At 36.0% G+C, this 21,777-nt stretch overlaps 1 protein-coding gene across 8 annotated transcripts; it reads right to left on the bottom strand.

Annotated features, from left to right (window-relative positions):
• Positions 1 to 10: 10 nt before the first annotated feature.
• Positions 11 to 20,618, bottom strand: LOC118269339 (cyclin-dependent kinase 12). 8 transcript variants are annotated; one of them, XM_050699667.1, is made up of 19 exons: positions 20,328 to 20,618; positions 19,671 to 19,810; positions 18,995 to 19,478; positions 18,461 to 18,520; positions 14,447 to 14,610; positions 13,103 to 13,241; positions 12,323 to 12,448; positions 10,364 to 10,484; positions 9,564 to 9,695; positions 9,077 to 9,364; positions 8,719 to 8,880; positions 8,371 to 8,489; positions 7,843 to 7,969; positions 7,500 to 7,619; positions 6,554 to 6,781; positions 6,142 to 6,338; positions 5,656 to 5,860; positions 5,154 to 5,422; positions 11 to 3,454 (listed from the first exon to the last, which is right to left on the bottom strand). In XM_050699667.1, exons 2-19 carry the CDS (start codon positions 19,756 to 19,758, stop codon positions 3,226 to 3,228), a joined length of 3,258 nt encoding a protein of 1,085 aa, XP_050555624.1. In that variant the 5' UTR covers positions 19,759 to 19,810; positions 20,328 to 20,618; the 3' UTR covers positions 11 to 3,225. The 8 variants fall into 8 exon arrangements, with proteins under 8 accessions (XP_050555624.1, XP_050555613.1, XP_050555612.1 ...); XM_050699656.1 differs by having other exon boundaries at positions 14,459 to 14,610; positions 18,995 to 19,810; XM_050699655.1 differs by having other exon boundaries at positions 7,843 to 7,961; positions 8,372 to 8,489; positions 18,995 to 19,810.
• Between the last annotated feature and the right edge of the window lie 1,159 nt (positions 20,619 to 21,777).

The raw sequence follows: 21,777 nt of genomic DNA on the forward strand, positions 1-21,777 counted from the left end.
ATATGCAGTATCATATTTCATCGTAGTATAATTATTTAAAAAAAACATTAGGTACATTTTTACAATTATTATTATCATAAAATGTGATAACAACAATCCAGAGTTACAGTGACAGACAATCGTCTGTTCCCGCCCTACTTCAGTCTTACTTTAAAACAAAACATTACCAGAGGACAGCTCTTAAAGAAACTGATCCGAAAAATTGATTAATTATATTCCCAACTGTTTATAAATACACAGTTCCAAAAGAGATATTTAATTCCGTCCATACATCACATAATACTTATGTTTCTCTGGACGGAGATCCAAACAAAGTTACAAGAACATTTACATCTCAATTCTTCAAAAAACTTGAATGACCAGCTATCCACATAATTTTTACAAACGATAAGATCAAATTGTACCATAAGCACACCATACAAAGTATAAAAAACGACGATTATCTCCGAAACTCCGGATTATTCACGATGGACATCGCGGTCTTACATCTAGTATAATACAAGGAAACTTAGTCTTTCAGTCGGCGACCTTGCAGCCGATACCTGGGTCAAGACAAGCGAAAATTTACACCATATGTCAACTACGTCTAACATATTTTATACAGTCATACGGGTTAATGTCATATTTATATATTTTATTATGTACAATAGCTAAACTGAAGCTAGATTCATCTAAGACACATGTATTTATTTTATTTATCAGTACATTTATATATATAAATAGTAGCAAGTTTCCAGTGCAAACCTTCGCTTTCTTGACACGAGAAACAATATTGTTTTTAAAATGCAGGGAAATATATTCTATTTTATATACACATCAACTAATTCATGGAAGATACGTTGTTGGAAAACGCAATATATTTTAGGACATACGCTTATTTACAAGACATTGTTTTAAAAAAATAATGCTGCTCCTAACGATAACCTTTACATCTGATCATAATATTTGTGAACAAACAACATGATATATATTATTATATTTACTAGATGCATACTGCCCTGGCAGGCGCTTGGAACTCACCAATATACATACACGCTTATGTAATATAAATGCCAACTAAGTCGGGTCCGATATTATTGCTAGTTAGGACCTAATATTCGAATTGAGAGCGATATGAATACACATTGTCGAGTTAAGACTAACATAATAAATACAAAGAAGCAATAAAATATTGATCTTTTCAAAATAAGTTAAGTGTTAAATACTTTAAATAAATATTTCATTAGAATTCGGACTTGCCGCTTCTTTCATAGCACGTGTCATTCAATTACGATCTTGTTACATCTACCGCATTATCCATATCGCCCAAAATCACCTACACGATCGAGACCCAACAAGAACCTAACATTAAATGTATAAAATTACGCGAAACAATGAAACATGAAAACAACTCAATTCCATAATATACACAATCACACGACTCTCGGCTAACACTGTCTTACATTTACAGAGTCAACACAACACCAAAGTGCTATATCTTGAAGAACACAGAATTGCTTAACACGATTATAACTTTTGGTGTACCACGGACTGAGCAGAGAACGTGACTAACAAATAAGAATGACAGAGATAGCGATACGCTAATCACTTCACATAGAAAGGTTCATCTCTTCGTACATCGATGATACCGAAAAGTCTTTACAATGACAAAAGTATAAAAACTATGACAAATATTAAAACCTGCTCAGAGGCAAGTCCTTAGGGATTATTTCTGTCTGTCAGTAGTCGACATTGATAACATACACAAGACTAAAAGTACTTCAAATGAAGGAGACATTTAACATGATGGACTTTTGTCCCTATACAAGTACAGCTTCTACAAGCTGCATCGCCGACTTTCAATTAATTAAATATTTCATTCGTATCCTAAACCTTTATTCCACTTATTTCTTCCTATCTTAGATATGATGAATTTCTAGGGCCTAAGTCGAAAGGTTATTTTGATATAAGTATATAAATATTTAGGTAGGATATACGACTTTCATATAAAAGCAACTTTAAAATGTAAGAACTGAGGAATTCAGAATTGTATTGAAGCTAAAGGCTTGAGTTTAAAGCCACGTTGTCCCTTCGACCCTGTATATTATACTGAATAAAAGTTATGCAATTTACATTGCAATAGCAAATTCTCGTTACATAGTTTTAGGATTTAAATATCCATAAACTGTCAGCTGTATCAAATATCTACTAAATTCAATATTCAATCAAGTTTGTTATTAAAGTAGGTGTTTTCCAATAATTACGCTAAATGGCAGTTACTATTGGACTTTTTTCTGATTCTATAAGGCGCACATGGTCTTACATAGTGGAAGTGGGGATATATAAATAACCTTTTCTTGCATTTTATTTTGGCAACACGAATTTGGATATATTTTGGCTGGCAACCTTTTGGCTCTAGAAAGCTCTGACAAAGGAACAAGCTGCCGACCAACTGGATAAGGAGAAATGTTGGCAAGAAGAATATTAAAGAGATCACTTTGTACTCTGCATATAAAGGCACCTAGTGCTGCTTTACTGACTTGGCAGGGAACTGTGAGTTACCAGCTTCATAATCATGGAAGTAAAATAGTGTTGCCAACCGTCAAACAGTATTGCTACACTCTCAAGGATTCTTAACAAAAATAAAACAAGTTATTTCGCTAAAATTGAAATAAAATTAACTGTTCTTATTTAAAATTATTCTAGTTTACATTATTTACATACATATGCACAGGACGCCTGACATCCGTCCGAGGGTAACTAGCGCTATGCGATACTTTGGTTACTACAATATATCATACGTTTTGGTACGCGTTACATACAACGCAATAAATTAAATTGCTACACAGGGTTCCGCACCTTTACAAACTTTGCGAAATTCAATTTTGATAAGATTCACTTTACTAAGAACTTACTAATAAAGTTTATTCAGACGAAACCTCTCTGAATCCCACATTAGCAGATCAGATTCGGTTGTTAAATTTTGTACTGAATATTCGTAAATTGTGCAAGAAGCATAGCATAGTGCTAAAGTTTCTTGAAGAACACAGCCTTCACCTTACGAGCTAATCGTACATGAGATTGAAGCTAAACATTAGACTAGGCACATTACCGCACTCGCACGGAACCCACACATCGTCACGACACTCCACAGGCAACAAGTTAAACTAGATCACATAGTCAATTGGTCTAATATAAGCACCGTTTCTTTCTTTTGCGAAAGTATCTTTTACAATGTAGTCTATACTATTTCACTTGTCCCACAGCCTCTTGCGCGGGCTCGGTGGGCTTGAAACCACTTTCAGATTTGTAAGGCTCACTTTTGTAGTCTTGGTTGTCATTTTTGGGTTGGTCGTCGCCGTACCCGCAAGGCTTCTTGCCCTGCGTGTGGTCCTGTTCCCTTTGCTGGCGCCGGCGCTGCTTCGACCACAGCTCGTGGCAGTCCTGCCACGTCGGAAGCTCAGGCGCAGGCATCCTGGAAAGTGATTCGCTTAATTAGTTCTATATCTAGTTAATTACTTACAAATACGCAAAGCATGAAAACGCCGAATTATCTGGCAGGCTTGTGAATGCTGTAGTAGAGCAAACAATCCTTAGAAGGAAACCTTTACTCGATATTCCTTTTAGATGAGCGAGTACACACACAATTCACAGTTTGGCATTCATTATTTCAGAGCCCACTGCCTTGTAAGAAGCAACTGTTTCTGGGCACACATTCATGGACCGTAACGTGGTCCTGGAATAATATAGCTGGATGAGACACATCTATTTCCACATGATTACACTCATTCACTCCTCATAAGGGTCTAAGTACTCATTGCCACAGTCAGAAACAGATCGCAAATAAAAAAAATAAACCTGAACAATATACATATAATCAATACTCACGAGGTTTGATAATCCCAACTGGTATAACTATAGGGATAAGTTAGCATATTAGGTCTTTACCCTAACACAATTCAACCTATTTACCAGGCACTACGAGGCTTGTGCGAAGGAATTAATAAGCAAAACTTACTGCGCTATTTGCGCACTACTGAGTCTTACTTTGCGCATAACATTGCGCAAACAGAAATTCCTTTGCGCAAACCTTAACTTAATTCTATAATCAATCACTCATGATATCTCAGTGTCATACATCATCCCATGTTATTGGAAAAGCCATGCATTCGACTTAATTCAAGCAGTTCATAGTCGTTCATCATCAATAAGTATAGTATAGTATACTATTAGTATGCTGTAGGCGCGAACAGTTTGCTAGTACAATACGGATATATGAGTGATGATGACATGATCTGAAGTCGCCTTCAGTCCCCGCTGTGATACACAATGTACAATGTCACATATACAGATGATAGGATGACAAATGATGGAAGCTTATAACTAACACATAGAAATGGGATGCATAAATATTTATAAAACAGTGTATAAGGTTAACATAACTTGGCTTATTGTGTAATCTTTCACAACAGATGTGGTATTCGACGACAGCCCCTTCAATACTTTCATACTTGCCAGTAAGGAGTTCATTTATATTGCTTTAATGTAACACTTATTACTAGAAGATAAGCTATCACAATATATGATAGTGTTAGTCCATAGGCATTCTATATATTAGTAGTAGTGTAGCAGGAATCGAACCCACGTCATGTAGCATATGTACACATATTATCGTTGCCACTTTAAGACCTCCTATATATAAAATTATACTTAAAATTAACTTTTATAATGTAACAATAAATTACATTTTAGAGCCGCATAACGCATTTTCAGCCTTCAATGCACATGAGATATTTAGATTTAGCTCCATTAATGATTACCCAAGGCCCCATAGATCTAGAAACTAGCATGTGTCGCATCGACACAAGATATTTTAAGCACCAATATTTTATTAGGCACATTTTTGATATGGAAATTGATAAACAGATAATAATTAAATATGTGTATACACATGTGAGTATTTATACTCGATCGAGTTTCAAATTGTCAAAAAGACAAGTATAAAAAGTAGTTTTGCCAATATAAACACATAAGAGGTGTTAAAGTCGCAACGTCCATATGCTACGTAGTACTTGGCAACTAGGCTCAGTGAGCCTAAGATCATCAGTAACGGTACCGTTAGTGATCATCGCGCCTACGGTGCCAAGCCAAACAAACAAAGTCAAACAACTCACTGCTCTGGCACCACATTCTTCAACCAGGGGCTTTTCAGAGCATCCTCGGCGGTGATCCTCTTGTCGGGGTCCAGCTCCAGCATTCGGTCGAGCAGCGTCAGAGCCTGCGGCGGCATGAAGGCGAAGTGTTCCCTGACGCAGCGCTTGTGGAACTTCTTGGGGCGCAGCGTGTGCCACAGGGGCAGGTTCACCACGTTGGGCCACACGCCCGGCACCGGCGTCCCGCACACGCGGGAGATCATCTCCAGCTGCATCATCTCCATGTTGGCCTGCAACACCAGACACCCGGTCAATCACATACTTTACTCGCTACACAATCCACATGGTTACCATTTACAATCGCGTATGCAATGGAACTACAAATAAAACGACGAAAGGTAGTGCACATGCCTCCTTTCCCGACTTTCAATAAAGAATAAAACATCTTACTCATTCCTTGAAGCAAACAGCTATAGAAAAATATATTATTAACACTAGAACGATTAAAGTACAAGATATTTACCTGGAAGAGTGGGTGTTTGAGGAATAGTTCCCCGAGTATACACCCCATGGACCATACATCGACGGCCGGTCCATATCTCTCCTCCCCCAGTAATAGTTCGGGCGGCCGGTACCAGAGCGTGATCACCTTGTTGGTGTACGGCCGCGCTCGATCCTCCGCGGACCATAGCCGCGCCAGACCAAAGTCGCCTAGCTTCACCTCGCCCCTGGGACAAAACATATTTTAATTTGCAATTCATACTTCCACAACAATAGGTAGAGTGAAGTGAAATAGAATTAGACACAAGAATTTCTTATACATAGTATTATATTATATAGGTTAACTACAGTATATAGTTATTGCTCAATCTGTACAGCTGTTCCTGACTTCAGATTGATTGGACTTGAATAAGAACTAACAATTAATTTCCCTATTAGCAAGTTTACACGGCTATGCAAAACACAACTTAGAAGCAAAGAAGAACAGCCAAAAGAAATACAAACTCACTTATTGTTCATCAGTATATTACTGCACTTGATGTCCCGATGCAGGAAGTTCTTCCTATGACAGTAAGCCAGCCCGTCCAGTAGCTGGCGCATTATCGACGCGTTGTGAGACTCCGTGAAGTCCACCATCTTAGATTCCAGCAGACCCATCAAGTCATGGTCCATGTACTCAAATACTAAGTAGAATGAACCTTTGTCCTAGAAGAAATTGTAAGTAATATTATAATAATTTAGTAGAAGATAATAAAACTTTTATGAACGACTATGAAGGAAACTCGAGCCAATCTTAGGGTAACGATAGTCCTTAAAAGCCTTAGGACAAACATCTACATAACAAACAGAGTAGAAAAAGTGACTGTTTCATAGAAGAATATTTTATGATAGTTTTCAAGTAACATGTGGTTATCACTAACCTTCCTGAAGTCCATAGCATCCTGTTTATCAGTGACAATTTCCCGCAAGTTGACAATGTTCTTATGGTTGAGCTGGCGCAATATCTTGATCTCCCGCACCGCAGTGATGGGGAACCCTTCCTTCTCGTTCTCCAGCCGCACTTTCTTCAGCGCCACCAGTTGGCCCGTGTTCTTATCCCGTGCTTTATACACCTGCCCGTATGTACCTTCTCCAATTTGGGTGATAACCTGAAGCATATCAAAATGTTTTGTTGTATTTATTGTGCTTTTAAACATATTACAGTAAAAAATATTTTCATAAAAACAGAACAACTAAAGTCCCCGTCACGAGAAGCTATAAATTTTGTAAACATGTGTTCAGGAGTTCACAACGTAAAAGTAAAAAGTAATAACGAAACAATAACAAAATTAACAATAACAACCAGATCCGCGATATATGCAAAGCAATGAAACAAACTCGTAAGCATTCGAAACTCGAATGACTGTTTATTTCAAAATGACGTCCTGATAGTTTACAATCCCTGCGACGGACGCGTTCCGGTACCAAGAAACACAAACGATAGCGCTTTGCGTCGTTAAAATATAATTTGACTAAATTAAATAGGTTGTTACTTTCATATAACCCGTCTATATTTCATGTCGATTGAATATGTTCAAGTTATTATTATCTCGCCGTATAAAATGTTTACTTAGTAAAAGATGTTTGTTTACATAATTTATAGCTTCTCGTGACGGTTACTTTATGTGTTGATAGTTAAGTCAGAATAGAATATCCACCAACAGAGTGGGATAACCCAATTGAGTTGTCTGGGAGCCGCTAGATGTAGGTTGCTTTAAACCTATCTGAAAGTCATTGGGAAAGGCCTATGTAAGGCAGTTGACGTCTTGTGGCTGATATGCTGATAATAATGATATAACAAAGTTTCAAGAAGAAAGTAAAGTTTACCTGGAAGCCATCGACGCACTTCTCTCCCCAGTCCTTGGCGTGATGCGTGGGCGTCGCCACAGGCACCACCTTGGACCCGCGACGTTTCAAGATACGTGGCCTCTTTAGCTTCGAACCAGACTGTGAAATACAAAATTTTAAATAATTTATTTTACTCTCGATAGCGATAGACACAAATCGGTCTTTAAAATTTAATCTCAGAGTTTCTTTCGGTGTTTTTTTTCAGAGTAATCAGACAATAAATTCCAGCCTAAATGCTATTATGTATCTTATATAAAGTACTTAAGTCCTAAATATGTTATCTAACAGTAACTGTAGAAATAAGGTAAAAATGATCACTTACATTATCCCTGGCATGTTTCCTATTACTAAACACATGCGAGTACTGGTCGCGGCGCGACGCGGGCGGCGGAGTGCCTCCGTCCAGTTCGTCGCCCGATAACTCCTCCGAGCCAGGGATCACTGTAATGCCCGTAGTTTTAATGTATACCGTTAGTATTTTTGTTCAAATGTTAGTCACACAAACATATGATGATTAAAAAAGCGTTAGTATAAAAGCGTATATACATTTAAGTAATCATTATAATCCAGATTGCAGCAATGCAATGACATGGTTAAGTTTTCAAAATGATATTTTTTAGTTTGTTTTTTTTTTGTAATGGATGGTGGTGATGGTAATGATGGAATTAGTATTTGTTAGTATTCCCAAGAATGTCACTCAACATAACTTTAGATTTCAAACTTTCTTTAATGGACCCCAATAATATAATTTCATGCGATTTATTAACATGCAGTAAAATATAAAACTACTAAAAGCTTCTAACATAAACTATTTAGCAATGATTGCATAAAGAAAATTATCAGATACTTACCAGGTGGCATTGGTAGGTTCATGATGCCAGTTCGTTTCGGTTTCTCTGGTTTTTTGACGGGAGATGGAGACGGTGTGCTTAGTGGACTCTCATTCACTAATGTCTTCAGGTCCTCAACCTGAAAGAAACGCGATAGAAGATGAAATAATGACAAATTAAAATCGAAGTATGTTTTTCGCTTATCGAATATAATATAATATTCTAAATGAGAAATTCAGGGAAAAATATAGGAACAATGTTGACCATGCTTTGCAGAGATATGAACAACTGTTTTGGATTAACGAAATTATAAATAAAATCTTGCTAAATAAGACTGCTTCCATCAAGGCCATGAAATAAGCAAGTACCTGTGTATTAGGCGGCATAGGCAGCTTGGTGAGACTCTTGGGTTTGTGTGTAGCGGGCTGGGAGTTCTGGTAGTAGGCCGCGTCTACTACACTGCCGCGGGGCAGCGGGGGCTGCGGGGGCACCGGCGGCGGGGACACTGCTGGACTCTTTGATTTCTGTGGCTAGAGAAACAGAAATGCAAAATGAGTTATTTAGAAGAAAAAAATAAAGTTTATGTATTTGCTCCAGGCTGGAGTTTACGGCGCTGATATGCAGCTAGTTATGACTTATTACAGTTTAATTAACAAATTAAAAAAGGCTATTATGAATTCAGATAGTATTTTGAATAATATGAAGAATGAAAGAGTATGCACAAACCTCGCTAGAAGGAGGTTCAACAGGCGGCGGAGGTGGTGGCGGCGGTGGCGGCGCGTCCCCGTTGGACGCAGCGTGCGGCGCCGGCTCCTGGCGCCCGAACGACGCGAACTCGGGCGGCGGGTTCAGAGGCGCCGTCACCGCCGCGGGGGCTGCGGCCGCGGGTGCAGGCCCGGCCGCTGGCGGCGCCGCGGGGCCCGGGTTGGACGCGCTTTCTTCCGCGCCCGGCATCGGTATGTCCACCACATCGCCGCCCTCACGGGTCGCCTCACCATTCTCTTTGTTAGATTGCTGGAAGACATTCAAATTGAATGTTACTGTATGTTCTTACACCTTGAGAAATGTTTTAGAAATTACTATACAACATTATGTCAATGCAAATAGTGTTCACAGCATTGGTACGCCTCCTATTTCATAGGTCTCAAAACTGGAGAAAAGTGAGTTGAGTACTTTAAATATTTAGGAAAAATAAATGAAGCGTTTGGCTAACCTGTGTGGAACTATCACAAGTATTGCTGGAGAGTTCATCAATGGTGAGTATCTCAGGATTGTTGATAGATGTAGTATTTGACAATGCGCCCTGAGACTCTTCTTCCTTCTGATTTAATATCTCCTGCAGTTTCTGTAATGGAAATCAGTATTAAAATAAATATTTATGACATATATAGCTGGTATACTATATTGTAAAATTACTATTTGGACTTTAATGGAAATATTACCAGGAACCAACATGAAAGCTGTGACTTAAACACGTTAGAAAATATGACTAACTTTGACAAAATCGCAAAGGCTGCTTATTTGCTTTACATTACACTAGAAATTCGCTGTCGCTTTACGATATAATGAATAAAGTATTACTAATAAGGGGGGATTAACTAAATCCTAAACTCAGAGAAGATTAGTACAAATAAGTCTTTGACTACAAAAAAGATGAAATCTATAAGATTTTTCTTCTTTCTTTTTTTTAACTTAGCCGCCCCATCGTAGGGTTTTCTCCTATGTAGTGGTTGCGTCAAACATATAAGTTCACCTACACATGACACCCAGACTCGAAACAGAAATTTGTAGATCACACAAAGAGTTGCTCTGTGCGGGAATCGAACCCGATACATGTTACAACTGTAACATGTAGCCCAGCCACCTGGTCAACCGTGCAGTCAATTGGCCGATTAGAACAAATGTACAGACGGGTCACTAGGTGTTAAGTGATCAGCGCCGTCAATGGACATCCGCCACACCAGACCAAATACAGTGCATTACCCGCCATTTAAAAAGATGTAGGGCTCTCACCTTAGCTCTCTTGTGCTTGTCCTTGACTAGTTCAGCAAACAGACTGGTGTCACTGATCTTCTCCTTGAAGTCTATCTTCCGCTGCAGCATCGTCGGGGGACTCGGCGACTCATGCTTGATCCTGTATTGGTGATTACAATAGGTCAATATTTTGTAAAATATAGATACTGGTAACATATATTCCTCAAATAAGACGCCACACGGGGATTTCTTCCCGTGTCGTACAAACATACAACATGCATGCAATTTACATAGTAAAAGAGTAACATCAAGCCTTTTATACCCCGAAGGGATAAGCATACACATAATAAATTTAACATCCACTTTCCACCAGCTATGGAGTCCCTTAGTCGTTTCCAACTGAGTTAAAATGATTGTGAGTTTCGACTTTACGAAATTCTCAAAAGTCGATCTATCGTGATTTATCTTTACGATTTTTTTTCCAGGATTTTAGGGTATATATCCATTCTCCACTCACACTTCCAGTCACCATACTGATTTTTTGATTTTTCGAAACACTCAATAAATGTTTGCCCGACTCTGGCAAACGAACCATGCGTCGGTAACGAGTCCACCACTCGAGCAGGTTAGTACGAAATTAGATGTTATGGCGCATTTTCTACAATGATGAATAATTTAATGTGATGTTCAATGAAATATGAGCTCATTCAGTTCTCTTTAAATGCACAGAAATTACAGTGGGTATGATGCACTATCTTAGGTTAACCTAAGATATTGAATGACTTATGTGTTACGATTTGCATAACTGTACATAGTTATTGTTCATTTTCCTGATATATTTTGGTCATCTTATCCTATGGTCAGTTTCACAAATAAAGTTGTTCCTTAACTTAGTTAAAGTGTATGAATAACAGTGTAATTACCATATAACTTCCTGAACCACTTCCTTAGTAGTAGCAGTACGGCTGATTGAAATGAGAAACAATGATATATTGATTTCAATTCTCAAATGAGAAAAAAGCAAGTCAGAATCTCAGAGAGGGTTTTTCCCTCTGATGTGTCAAAATGTAAAATAATTACTGTTTCCTAATAAAATTTCACATAGAAATCAGTTTTGTTTAATCATGCAATATCTTCTATTTATATCAATCTCAGTAATAGCTCAACCTACATAATTATTATTTTTAACCACTTCCCAAAAAGGGGGACATGCTCAAGTGTTCGAAATTTTATTGACCAACACTGAATTTCAGAAGAATTGAGTAATAAATAAATACTGTTACAAAACAATATAATTCTGTATGTAATGACAAATGAATATGACAGTATTTACCAATGATGTTGATGATGCCGTCCTTGTCTGATTGAAATAGAAAATATCTTATTTAATATTTTCAACCAAACAAATGTAACTAGCATTTTGACAAACTATTCGATTTGTGACTCTATAGACAATGCACTAAGATGGAAATTGGATGGGATGATGTGAAAAGGATCAATAGCCAGGTATAATTTAGAAAAGAGTGAATTGGAGTTGGTGGAAGTGCAAAAAACTGTACAAATGAGAATCTCCTAATTGAAGAACCTAGCTTACTACACTGTCCCAAGATTTGAACCCAAGATACTACTCAGCTTTTCATACCGTTGCTTTTTATTACTCTAGAGTTTACATTTCAAGCACAAACCGATTGTGCTTCGTACACATAAGTAGTTTTTCCTATACCCTGTCATCTTTCCCATTAATTCTGAAAACCACACGACCTTTTACACACACATACATAATTATGTACATAAACTTACACCTTCATATCACCTGGTCGTAATATAAACAGACACTACAGAGACGCTTCTTACTACGATCCTGACTAACTTCTTTAGCTTTCATCACATTCATACATTAAGTCACACAATACAATCATTACTTCTTAAATTTCCCTTTAATCTAGCGACGAAAATCCTCTGCACATATAAATATGATAGACAAACAAACAAACATACCTGTGTCGTTCCCTGGGCGACGGCTCCCTATGTTTGGCGCGGTGTCGCGGCGGAGATTGCGTGGAGCCACGCCGTCTGCTGCGCGACCTAGTACGGCGCCGCTTCAGCGAGCTTCGGCTATGCGACCTGCGTATGAACGGAGTTGTTTAGTAAAAGGTATAATCATATATGGACGCGCAAGCAGATATATGTTTAGTAAGTGTATTTAAGAATTTAAGGTGAGGATTGTAACTATGTATGTATGTTCAAAATATAGGTTATATAATAGTTTATACAAAATCTTTGTTGTTTTCGGTCAGTGTAATCTTGCTTTCTTTTTTATTTTAAATCTTTATCAAAATCTCACCAAGTGTACTATCGCCAGCATAAAATATTTTGTCTATCTATCCTTACCTGCAGGATGTCAGATAGTCAGGTACCAGACAACAATTGGACTCAATATAACTGTAATTCCAGCAGATCTAGTAGATGGTTAGTGTTTATTTCTAAATTAAAAAGTATACCAGAAGGCACAATCGGCAACATAATCACGAAACCTTTAGTGGGCACTATTAAACACAACTTGTTAAGTTACCCCATATAAACCTTTTAAACTTCGAAGGGCAAGGCCGAGATGCTCATAATGTAAAATGGGTTTATGTAAGAAATATGTGATATTATTTCCCTATTAGAAATTGCTTACTGCCGATTGCTTACTATCAGGTGATTCGTCTGCTCGCTTGCCACCCCATTCCATAAATAAGTCAACTTATAAACATAACAAAAATGACTAAATCATACCGATGCGAAGTTTTGAAGTCCCTGTCACGGTGCCGGTCTCGGGATCGTGTCCGCCTCCGATGGTGAGGACTCCGGCGTCGGTGGGAGCGACGCGGACTGTAGTCGCGGGGGCGTGGCACCACCTCGTGGACCGGAGAGTCTGAGGAAGAATTTATGGTGATATGGCAGATTTTGAGTATTTAAGGTTAGGTTTTGTAGCTATGAAGCGTTTTATTCTGTATTTTTACTAGAAAGTAATGTCTTACTAACAACAGTCTAAAATATTTTTCGTAAAATTATGGCTTTTATCTGGCTCCATAAAGAGGAAAGATTTAGGATTATTAGAGTTTACATTTAATAGTTCATGTCTTTCCTGTATTCAAACTAGATGTAGTAAGAACATCTAACAACATGATTTAAATTCCTCCAAAGTTAGGTAAAGTGCTAAAATAGGTACTAACAAATAACTTGAGCTCTGGGTCTAAGGAAAAAATCTATTAATATGTTAACAATCAATTGTGTTCAAGGTTTTTAAAGATGACCTCTTTTGACCTTCACCTATCAAGTAGGGCATCGCAGTTGATAATGTCAATCATAGACACAATTACATATTTATTACTACGACTATCTATGATTGTCGAGAGGAATAAAAATATCGTATATTTAATAAATTCTAAAGTTCCTCTCAACAGCAAAAATCAATAAAATAGACAAAAAAAACCATGATAATTAAACCAACCAATGAAATTTACCAACATATGAAATGGAATAAATTCGTTAAATACTAATTATTATTTACCACTCAATACATAAATAGTCAAATACATAACATAATATCAAGCTTTGTTTTTCCCGGGAAAGATATAGAGAACTCTACATATGAAATGTCACCAACTTTTCACCATATATGTTAAGAGCCCCATGTAATAGAGGATGAGCCAGTAAACCTTTTGCCACATACATAAAAATTAAATGATCATGACATTAAGTAAAGATAAATAATAATCCACTCTTTAACACAATCTAACTAACAAACAGAAAACTGCGAAAAAGCAATTAAATATACGAAATAAGAAGCATTCTAGACATATGCGTACGTCTTCAACACATAAAAATAAAGAAATAAGATTTTAAACAATCAACGTAATGTTTTAAGGTATAAGGCAGAAAGTCGATTGACTTTTCATGTGCTATCTGTCTGACTGTATAATACTATGTCATTCTAATAAGGTTTTCATCAACCAGTCTTCAGATAATGCCATACACCATTTACTTCTAATACAATAAATTTTCGGCACACGAAATATACGCATATGTCTAAAAATGAAAATAAAAAATGCAAATGAAACATAAAACAATACCTACAATGCGTATTACCTGACACCATGATAGGTGATTGCAAGCGATGTTGTTCGTGCCAGTAGTCTCGGCGGCCGCGGTCATATTCCTCCGTGTCCGAATCTATGGTCACCGTCTCGTGGTACGGCGGAACTGACGGCGTGTGCGGCGTCGTGGACTTCTGTCTCCTTCTGTAGACATACAAGGAAGTAACATTAGTAGATTATATGAAAATTTTAATATTACTATCTAGGTACTTAATTAGACAACATCAACATGCTGGACTAGAAATAGAAAGGGATAGTTAAGTTTATCAGCATTTTTTGCCAAGTTTATATAGTAAAATAGCTTAAAGATAACAATATCCTGTAGCTCACTTCAGATCGGTCAGGTTCAATCGTGTATACTTCAGTAACTAACTTATTCTCACTTTCAGAACAATCAAATACCGAATTTATTTTTCCAGTGGTTGGAATAATGAGAGACCCTTGTATCTCTGTGAAACATCGCAATGGTAATACGATAAGGTTTACTAACGACTGTCATGTAAAACGACAGCCTTTAATTTGCAGGTTAGCTAAAGCTAGCGATAGGACCACAGGTTTTAACTTTTAAAACTAAGTACTTCTATAGTAGACGTACCTAACAAAGGTAGGTAGAATCAATTTGCAAATGAACAGGTACATTATTAAAACTATCGATAACTACGTTTACGATTCAATAAGGAGGTCAGTGTAGGATTTTACTGTACCTATGCGTTTTAATTCACGTATTGTTTAGGGAGTAAGCAGAGAAGTCAGGAAGAAAAAAAAACAGGTCTAGACTTCGAGTAATGTATCAGAAAGATTATTTTTTTAAAAGAGTAACGATGGAGTTTCTTGCTCGTTCTTCTCCATTCGAAACTACACTTTGGAACGAGCACCTAGCTTCTGTCGTCTGTCAGTACAGACAGACTGACGGACAATTCAATTTGACGTTTCAAAAGTGCCTAATTTAGGATTAATTGAAATAAATGCTTTGACTTCGAGTGGAGTGGAGGTGATATGCAAAAACAAGTTCGACTTATAAAAGGACTTTTGGGTGACATAGGATCCATCTATCTTTTCTTTGGACAAATGCCATACCAGAGACTTAATAGCAAGTAAATTAAGAAAATTCTACAAAACCTAGCGTGGTGTTTGTTGTGTAAATTAAACACAATATAATGAATTAATCATTTCGATCCTTGCAAGGAGAGTATCTAGAATATTCTAATATATTCATTAGATACTGAAACCTCAGCTACTTGAATATGTGTCGCATACGAACGCCTGTGAAAGGCACCTCAAATGTCTCGTAAAATATTCCTTATGCTAATTAACTACATGCGCTTAGGTATATGCCATACTATGGCGTCAATAAACACTAAAGTACATATTTAAAAGAGAGATGTATGGTAGAGTTATGTACTAAAATATCTTTACGTAACGTACACAAATATGAGCAAATACTTAATTATTAAATGTGCTTAATTAATAGATTTTTTTTGTAATATTAAGTATTTAAAGAGGAGTGCAATAAGATTCTCACAAGAATTTCGACTCTATAACAAAACGACAAAGTCGAAAATATAACGACAGTTTAAATAAAGTTAACATGCGTTCGACGCTAGCCTACTTATCAATACTAAATATATACCAAAGTAGTAAATAAGAATTAAGAAAAAAAACTATACTAAAAAAACAATGAATTCATGAGAGTAAGATGGAAAGCGGTTTGTTAAACAATGAAGGCGCTACTGACGGTTGATTTAAGCAAAACAATTACCTAATAAACCTATCCTAATTAAGTTGTTCAGTTTATTTGATTGCGCTCTCTGAAACTACTATTAAGGTGTAAAAGAATAAGATACAATAATCATCTCAAGTCACGCTATGATACTAAAGAAAAGAGCACGAAACCGCGTCTAGGAACTATTTTCAAATATAGAGGAATTACCTATTTGATTGTTTGTTTGCACTGAATAGCCTCCGAAAGTAATGAATACATTATTTTACCGTAGAAAAAGTTAACTTTTTAGGGAGTAGCATAAATTTTTATCCCAATAATCATACATAATACCATAATAATAGAATCCAAGCTCCACGTAAGGGAATCCGAAGGTGGAAAGCTAGCGTATACCACTAGCAAATCAGAAACTATTTAAATAATATGTGTTTTTATAGGTCTTTATTATAATTTGCCGATTTGATTGGTCAAGACGCTAGTTTATTTCATGCATGTGGAAAACAAACGTGCTAGCCATTTACAAGTTCATTGTAACCCACTTCTCACAGTCGATAGAGAGAACGTGCGTAAAAAGATAAACAACCCATACAAGGAACTTTTAAGTACTTTACTTAATGCAAAAACTACATGGCTGTATGTAAAACCACTTGACCTTGAATAAAAAGTATTAAAGTTTAGGAATAAAGTTATATAAAAGTTATTACTCCAAAAATATTGGCTATACAACCGATGAAATGTGTGGCCCATAAATCAACAAAGCTGTAATTTTTCCTAGCTGCAACACTTCTTTTTAAATAATTTGGATTTAGCGCCGATATTGTTTAAGTATTATTTAAAAGCTAATGACAAAATATGCGGGTTTTTACATAATCTACGTACGATTATTGTAATTATTTATTTATATTGAAAACGTGACACAAACGAATTAACTCGAAATGTCGTAATGTTTTCAAACAAGCCAGTGCACCAAGATAAGATAAACGTTTAAGTATTGCGATTCGTTTTAATTAATTGCAGATTATTCGGTTCCTCGTGAAACAAAACCGATTTTAACAGACTGTACAAGTGACCGATCGTCATAAAAATACATATTTATTGAGAAAGTTGCACTAAACTAGCTACAGTAGGTACCTGTACTTACTTTGTATCACGCTTTTTATTGCTTGAAGAAACTGGCACAGGTGCCCAAGTGGACATATCAACAGCACCACCAACATTTCGGCTGTGTATCAAAGGACAATTGCATTGTCATAAACCGCGTTCAATTCTATACTTTGAACTAGAACTAAGCATGTATCTAATAACTACTAACATAATGAACTAACTTTCAAATATAGCACATGCGTGTCTTGTCTACGTGTGGAAAATAAACTTATGGATATTACGTTCTTTTATTTTCGGATCATAATTAATGTGCTCAAATTAAAATACAGCATGTGTAACGAATGGTGATTATTTTGGTTGATTATAGTAGTACTTTAGAACATTCATGCAAGATACTCTACTTTCAGCGAAGATTTCAACAGCCGATTATGTTTATCTTAGTTTAACTGCTACATTTGATAGAAAGATACGTACGTCAAGATTTATCCGCTAGTTATTTAGCTACAGGCATAATATAGTGGATATCTAAATATATCGTCACAATAATGGTCAAGTCACAAGTCGTTCGAGTCTCAATAACCCATATCCGGGCGTTGATTCATAGGGTCTTACACAACGTGATAAGAAATTGATAAACACTATTTACTTTCACACAGACCAAGAATTATTTAAACTAGTTATAAATATTTTAAAAGGCTTTTAAGCACGATAACGTTCAAGTTCTTTCTAACAATATGCATAAAAGTATTAAAAAATTAGACAACAAAGAGAAGCTCAACTCAAGGCCACGAAAAAACTGCATTCAGTTATCCTTTTTTTTGTTCAAAATCAATTGTGGGCTATAAACTAGGCATTTAGTTTTGTTCTAATAGTTAAGGACATGCAATAGCAAGGCGGCCACGCCTACTTCTACAGAAACTACGTCTAACTTGAAATTTTTTACGCATGTTGTGTAATCGCGATTCGAAAAATAAAAAAGCTGATCATATGATAAATAAACATAAAAAATTAAGACCTCCTGATAAGGCTACGAGACTTTAAACTTGTTCTAATTGGGACATTCCACTCAGTTCATTGCTATTTTTTTAAAGCATAAATATTTAATTATTACCTATTTCACACACTTTATCTACAAGACAATTAGTTCATGCTCATTAAAAATTCACTCACAAATCACAATTACTCTGTATAGAGTAGTTTGCAATATGATGGACCGGCATCCAGGAGGGGCTGGAAACCATAGTAACCATCCATCCATTATCAGTACAATAATAAGCACATGACAGAAAGTAATACATTAACGACATATCTAACAAGACAGACTAGACAAATAGATAATGAAATGTTTTCATATCATAATAGCTAGACCTCATCACATTAGTGATAAAAGAAATGGTTGTCAGTCAACATTAGACATCTATGATATAAGCACAATAAAAAATTGAGAATAGTCAACCTACTTATGGTCCCCAAAGGTCATATTTTAATAGCATATAGATTAGGACTCGCGTCATATGCGCCTACCAACTTATAATACCACTCTATTCATTATCTTCTCTACATAAAAAAAGACCACAAGGCTAATGGGCTGTGACCACAAAAATTAACAGGTTTAATAGTAATGACTCATTAACTTCAGTGAAATTTTAAACCACACACCCAGTAGCCATGTGGTATTTTAAAATAATGAAAAGGAAAACTCACCTGAGAGGTGGTGATCTGTCTCGATGAGGCGAGTAGGGCATGGCATTGTGATGTAATGATGGCTCCCTCGGGAAGGCTCGATGTCGTGGAGACTCGTGCCGCATCAGCGGCGTCATCGACGGAGACACAGGGGAACATGAGCCCCCATTCCTCAATGGAGAAGATGCCTTCTCCCATTCACTCACAGGCACCTGCTGGTATCTCTGTGGCGTGACTGGCCTCATGGGAGGCTCCTCAGGAATGATATCATCTGGAGATACACTCTCTAAGCTTGCTGATCTAGACCTATTCTTTGATTTCTTCTTCTTCTTTTTCTTATCCTTTTTCCGCTTGTCTTTTTTCTTCTTAAAACTACCATGGTCAGCAAAGTCTGGTTCACGTTCGTCATACTCTGAACGTCTCTTCCTAGGCACTGACGCATCCCGCAGAACATATTCTTCAGCAGCTCGACGACTTGTTGTTGTCACTGATATTGTCTTGTTATCTACAAATGTACGGATGGAATGGGACTTCCTCGTTCTATCAAGGTCATCAGCGATATGCCTGCTGATTGAGCTTGTTTCACTGTCTATCTCGCCAGCCTCAGGAGCTGATAATGCCTCTGAGCTAACATCAGAATATTCCACAAGCGGTTTATGAGAATTGACTGTAGCATAAGATGGATCATGCGAACTACCTGAGTGTGACTTGTGCTTTTTATGAGCCCGCTTCTTATGCTTGTCCTTGTGGTGTTTGCTATGCCTCTTATCGTAGCCTCGCTCCATGGTCGACTGGGGCGGCGCCCCCGCCCTGTGTCGACACTTCACATCACTTCAACTAAAACATAATAAAAAGAAACTTCTTAATGATAGGAATTATGTATGGCTGCACTACATCAAAGCATAAATAAAATTGATAAGCAATAAGCTGAACAAAGTTCATCTCAAAACACAAATACAACAGAACAAAATATAAGTATAGAAAGATTAGTAAGAATGGTTAGTACATACCTACAAAACTTCACAAAAGTTGATGTAAATAAAAGTACATACATGATCGGTGATTGTCAAGCAGTACTAATTATTATGGCTGACTGTACCCGCAAAAATAAGCACGTAGACAAAAACTATGAAGGTACATCTAAATAAATTCAGGATATCGTAAATTAAAATAATAAATACCACTTTATTGGCTACACAACAACTGATTATCGAGGGAATTAATTAAATTGCAATAAATTCTAAAAATAAAACAGTCGTAAGCACTCGCGGTTTCTAATAATTCCAAAAAAATTATAAACAAATCACTGCACTGCACAAGCACATGCACATTAATGAAAATTAAAAGGACTTACCTGAGTAATAAACGGACGTGCGTCCGTCACACGCACGATAAATATTTTTGCAATTTAGTACGAATTGTGTAAGCTAAGGTATTAGTTTCTGATATATCTTTATTTTAAAAGGCTTTCTGCCTGTAATATATATTAATCTTAGTTCTTTACTCTTTATATAATCTTATTTCGCTAATCATAATCATGAAGAGCGCATAATTCATGTAATTACATCGGATTTATATTAGGACCAAGAACGTCGATTTTAGTCAGCCATTTGCTTTTTTCATTCATTTTCTTTCATCATCGTTTAGTGGTGTGCTCGTCTATTCAGCGTGGTTATGTTGGCACTCGTGAACTCTCGATACAACATTTAATACTCGTTCATAAATCCGATGAAAAAATATTTCAAGGATTTATATTTATTAACAATTGCACAAATTAATAAAATAAATATTTTTAAAGTAATAATTACTAACAATACACAGTATGTTTATAATTTTTGGTTCTTGAAATGAAAAGAGATAAGTAGGTTTTTTGAATCTACAACTATCTTGGATAATAAATAATATCTAGCAAAAAAACTCTTTTGCAGATGATCTTTCAATGTGTCAGCTCTAATGATTAAACTCTACACAAATAAAATATTTTTTTTATAACAAAATACTTTATTTCTAAAAATCTGATCATAATTTACATATATAATGAAATTTTATAGTAAATGTTCATTTGCTGAATGTAACCTTTTTTAATAGACGTTATTTTCATCTAATTTTTTAAATTGAACTGTGTTTTAGTAATCGATTACGACGTAATGTATCGATATAATTGTTATGTGTGTACAACCCTACTACATTTTTGGTTGGGTTGGCGGAAAGTTTGAAATTCATAGTAGTTTACGATCGTATTACACTTTAACGAGATATTAACCACTTTCACATTATTAAATAATATTAAAATTTGAAGTTTATAATATAAATTAAATTTTAATAATATAATCTACAATATTTACATTATAAAAGTAAATTTTGATTGTCCTTTTAACTCATGTGCATCCGCCGGAAAAAGTATTTTCCTTTACTCGCAACACTTAATTTTTCTAAAAAATATAGAATCTCTGAATTGAAGCATGTACAGTGACAAGAACACTAATATTTTAATAAATAATGTTTTTGAATTTTTACTATAAATTGTATAAAATTAAAATAGACATTAATTTATACATTAGTATTTACAATGACAATTACGATTCTGCGTGTAATCGAATTGTGGCAAATTTATTACCATTACAAATATTTCGTTACCAGTTGGTAGAAAACATATTTTGTTCGTAAAATGATTATTTCATATTTTATTTTCCTGGAAGTAAAATTAGTAAAGTAGATTTGGTGCGCTATGTCGATTCATCTACAACTTTGTGATTAATAAATTCACTTAATATAATAAACGTTTACATTTCATTACAATTACA

The sequence above is a fragment of the Spodoptera frugiperda genome, chromosome 2 (genome assembly GCF_023101765.2).
Source record: "Spodoptera frugiperda isolate SF20-4 chromosome 2, AGI-APGP_CSIRO_Sfru_2.0, whole genome shotgun sequence".
Lineage (NCBI taxonomy): Eukaryota > Metazoa > Arthropoda > Insecta > Lepidoptera > Noctuidae > Spodoptera > Spodoptera frugiperda.

Bases quoted from the DNA above. Each gene is read 5' to 3' on its own strand.
- LOC118269339 (XM_050699643.1), bottom strand. From the start codon at position 19,758: ATGGAGCGAGGCTACGATAAGAGGCATAGCAAACACCACAAGGACAAG. The intron at 9,365-9,563 runs GTTAGCCAAACG...AATGTCTTCCAG, and splicing joins CTTGTGATAGTTCCACACAG to CAATCTAACAAAGAGAATGG. The intron at 6,339-6,553 runs GTTAGTGATAAC...AATTTCTTCTAG, and splicing joins ATGCTATGGACTTCAGGAAG to GACAAAGGTTCATTCTACTT.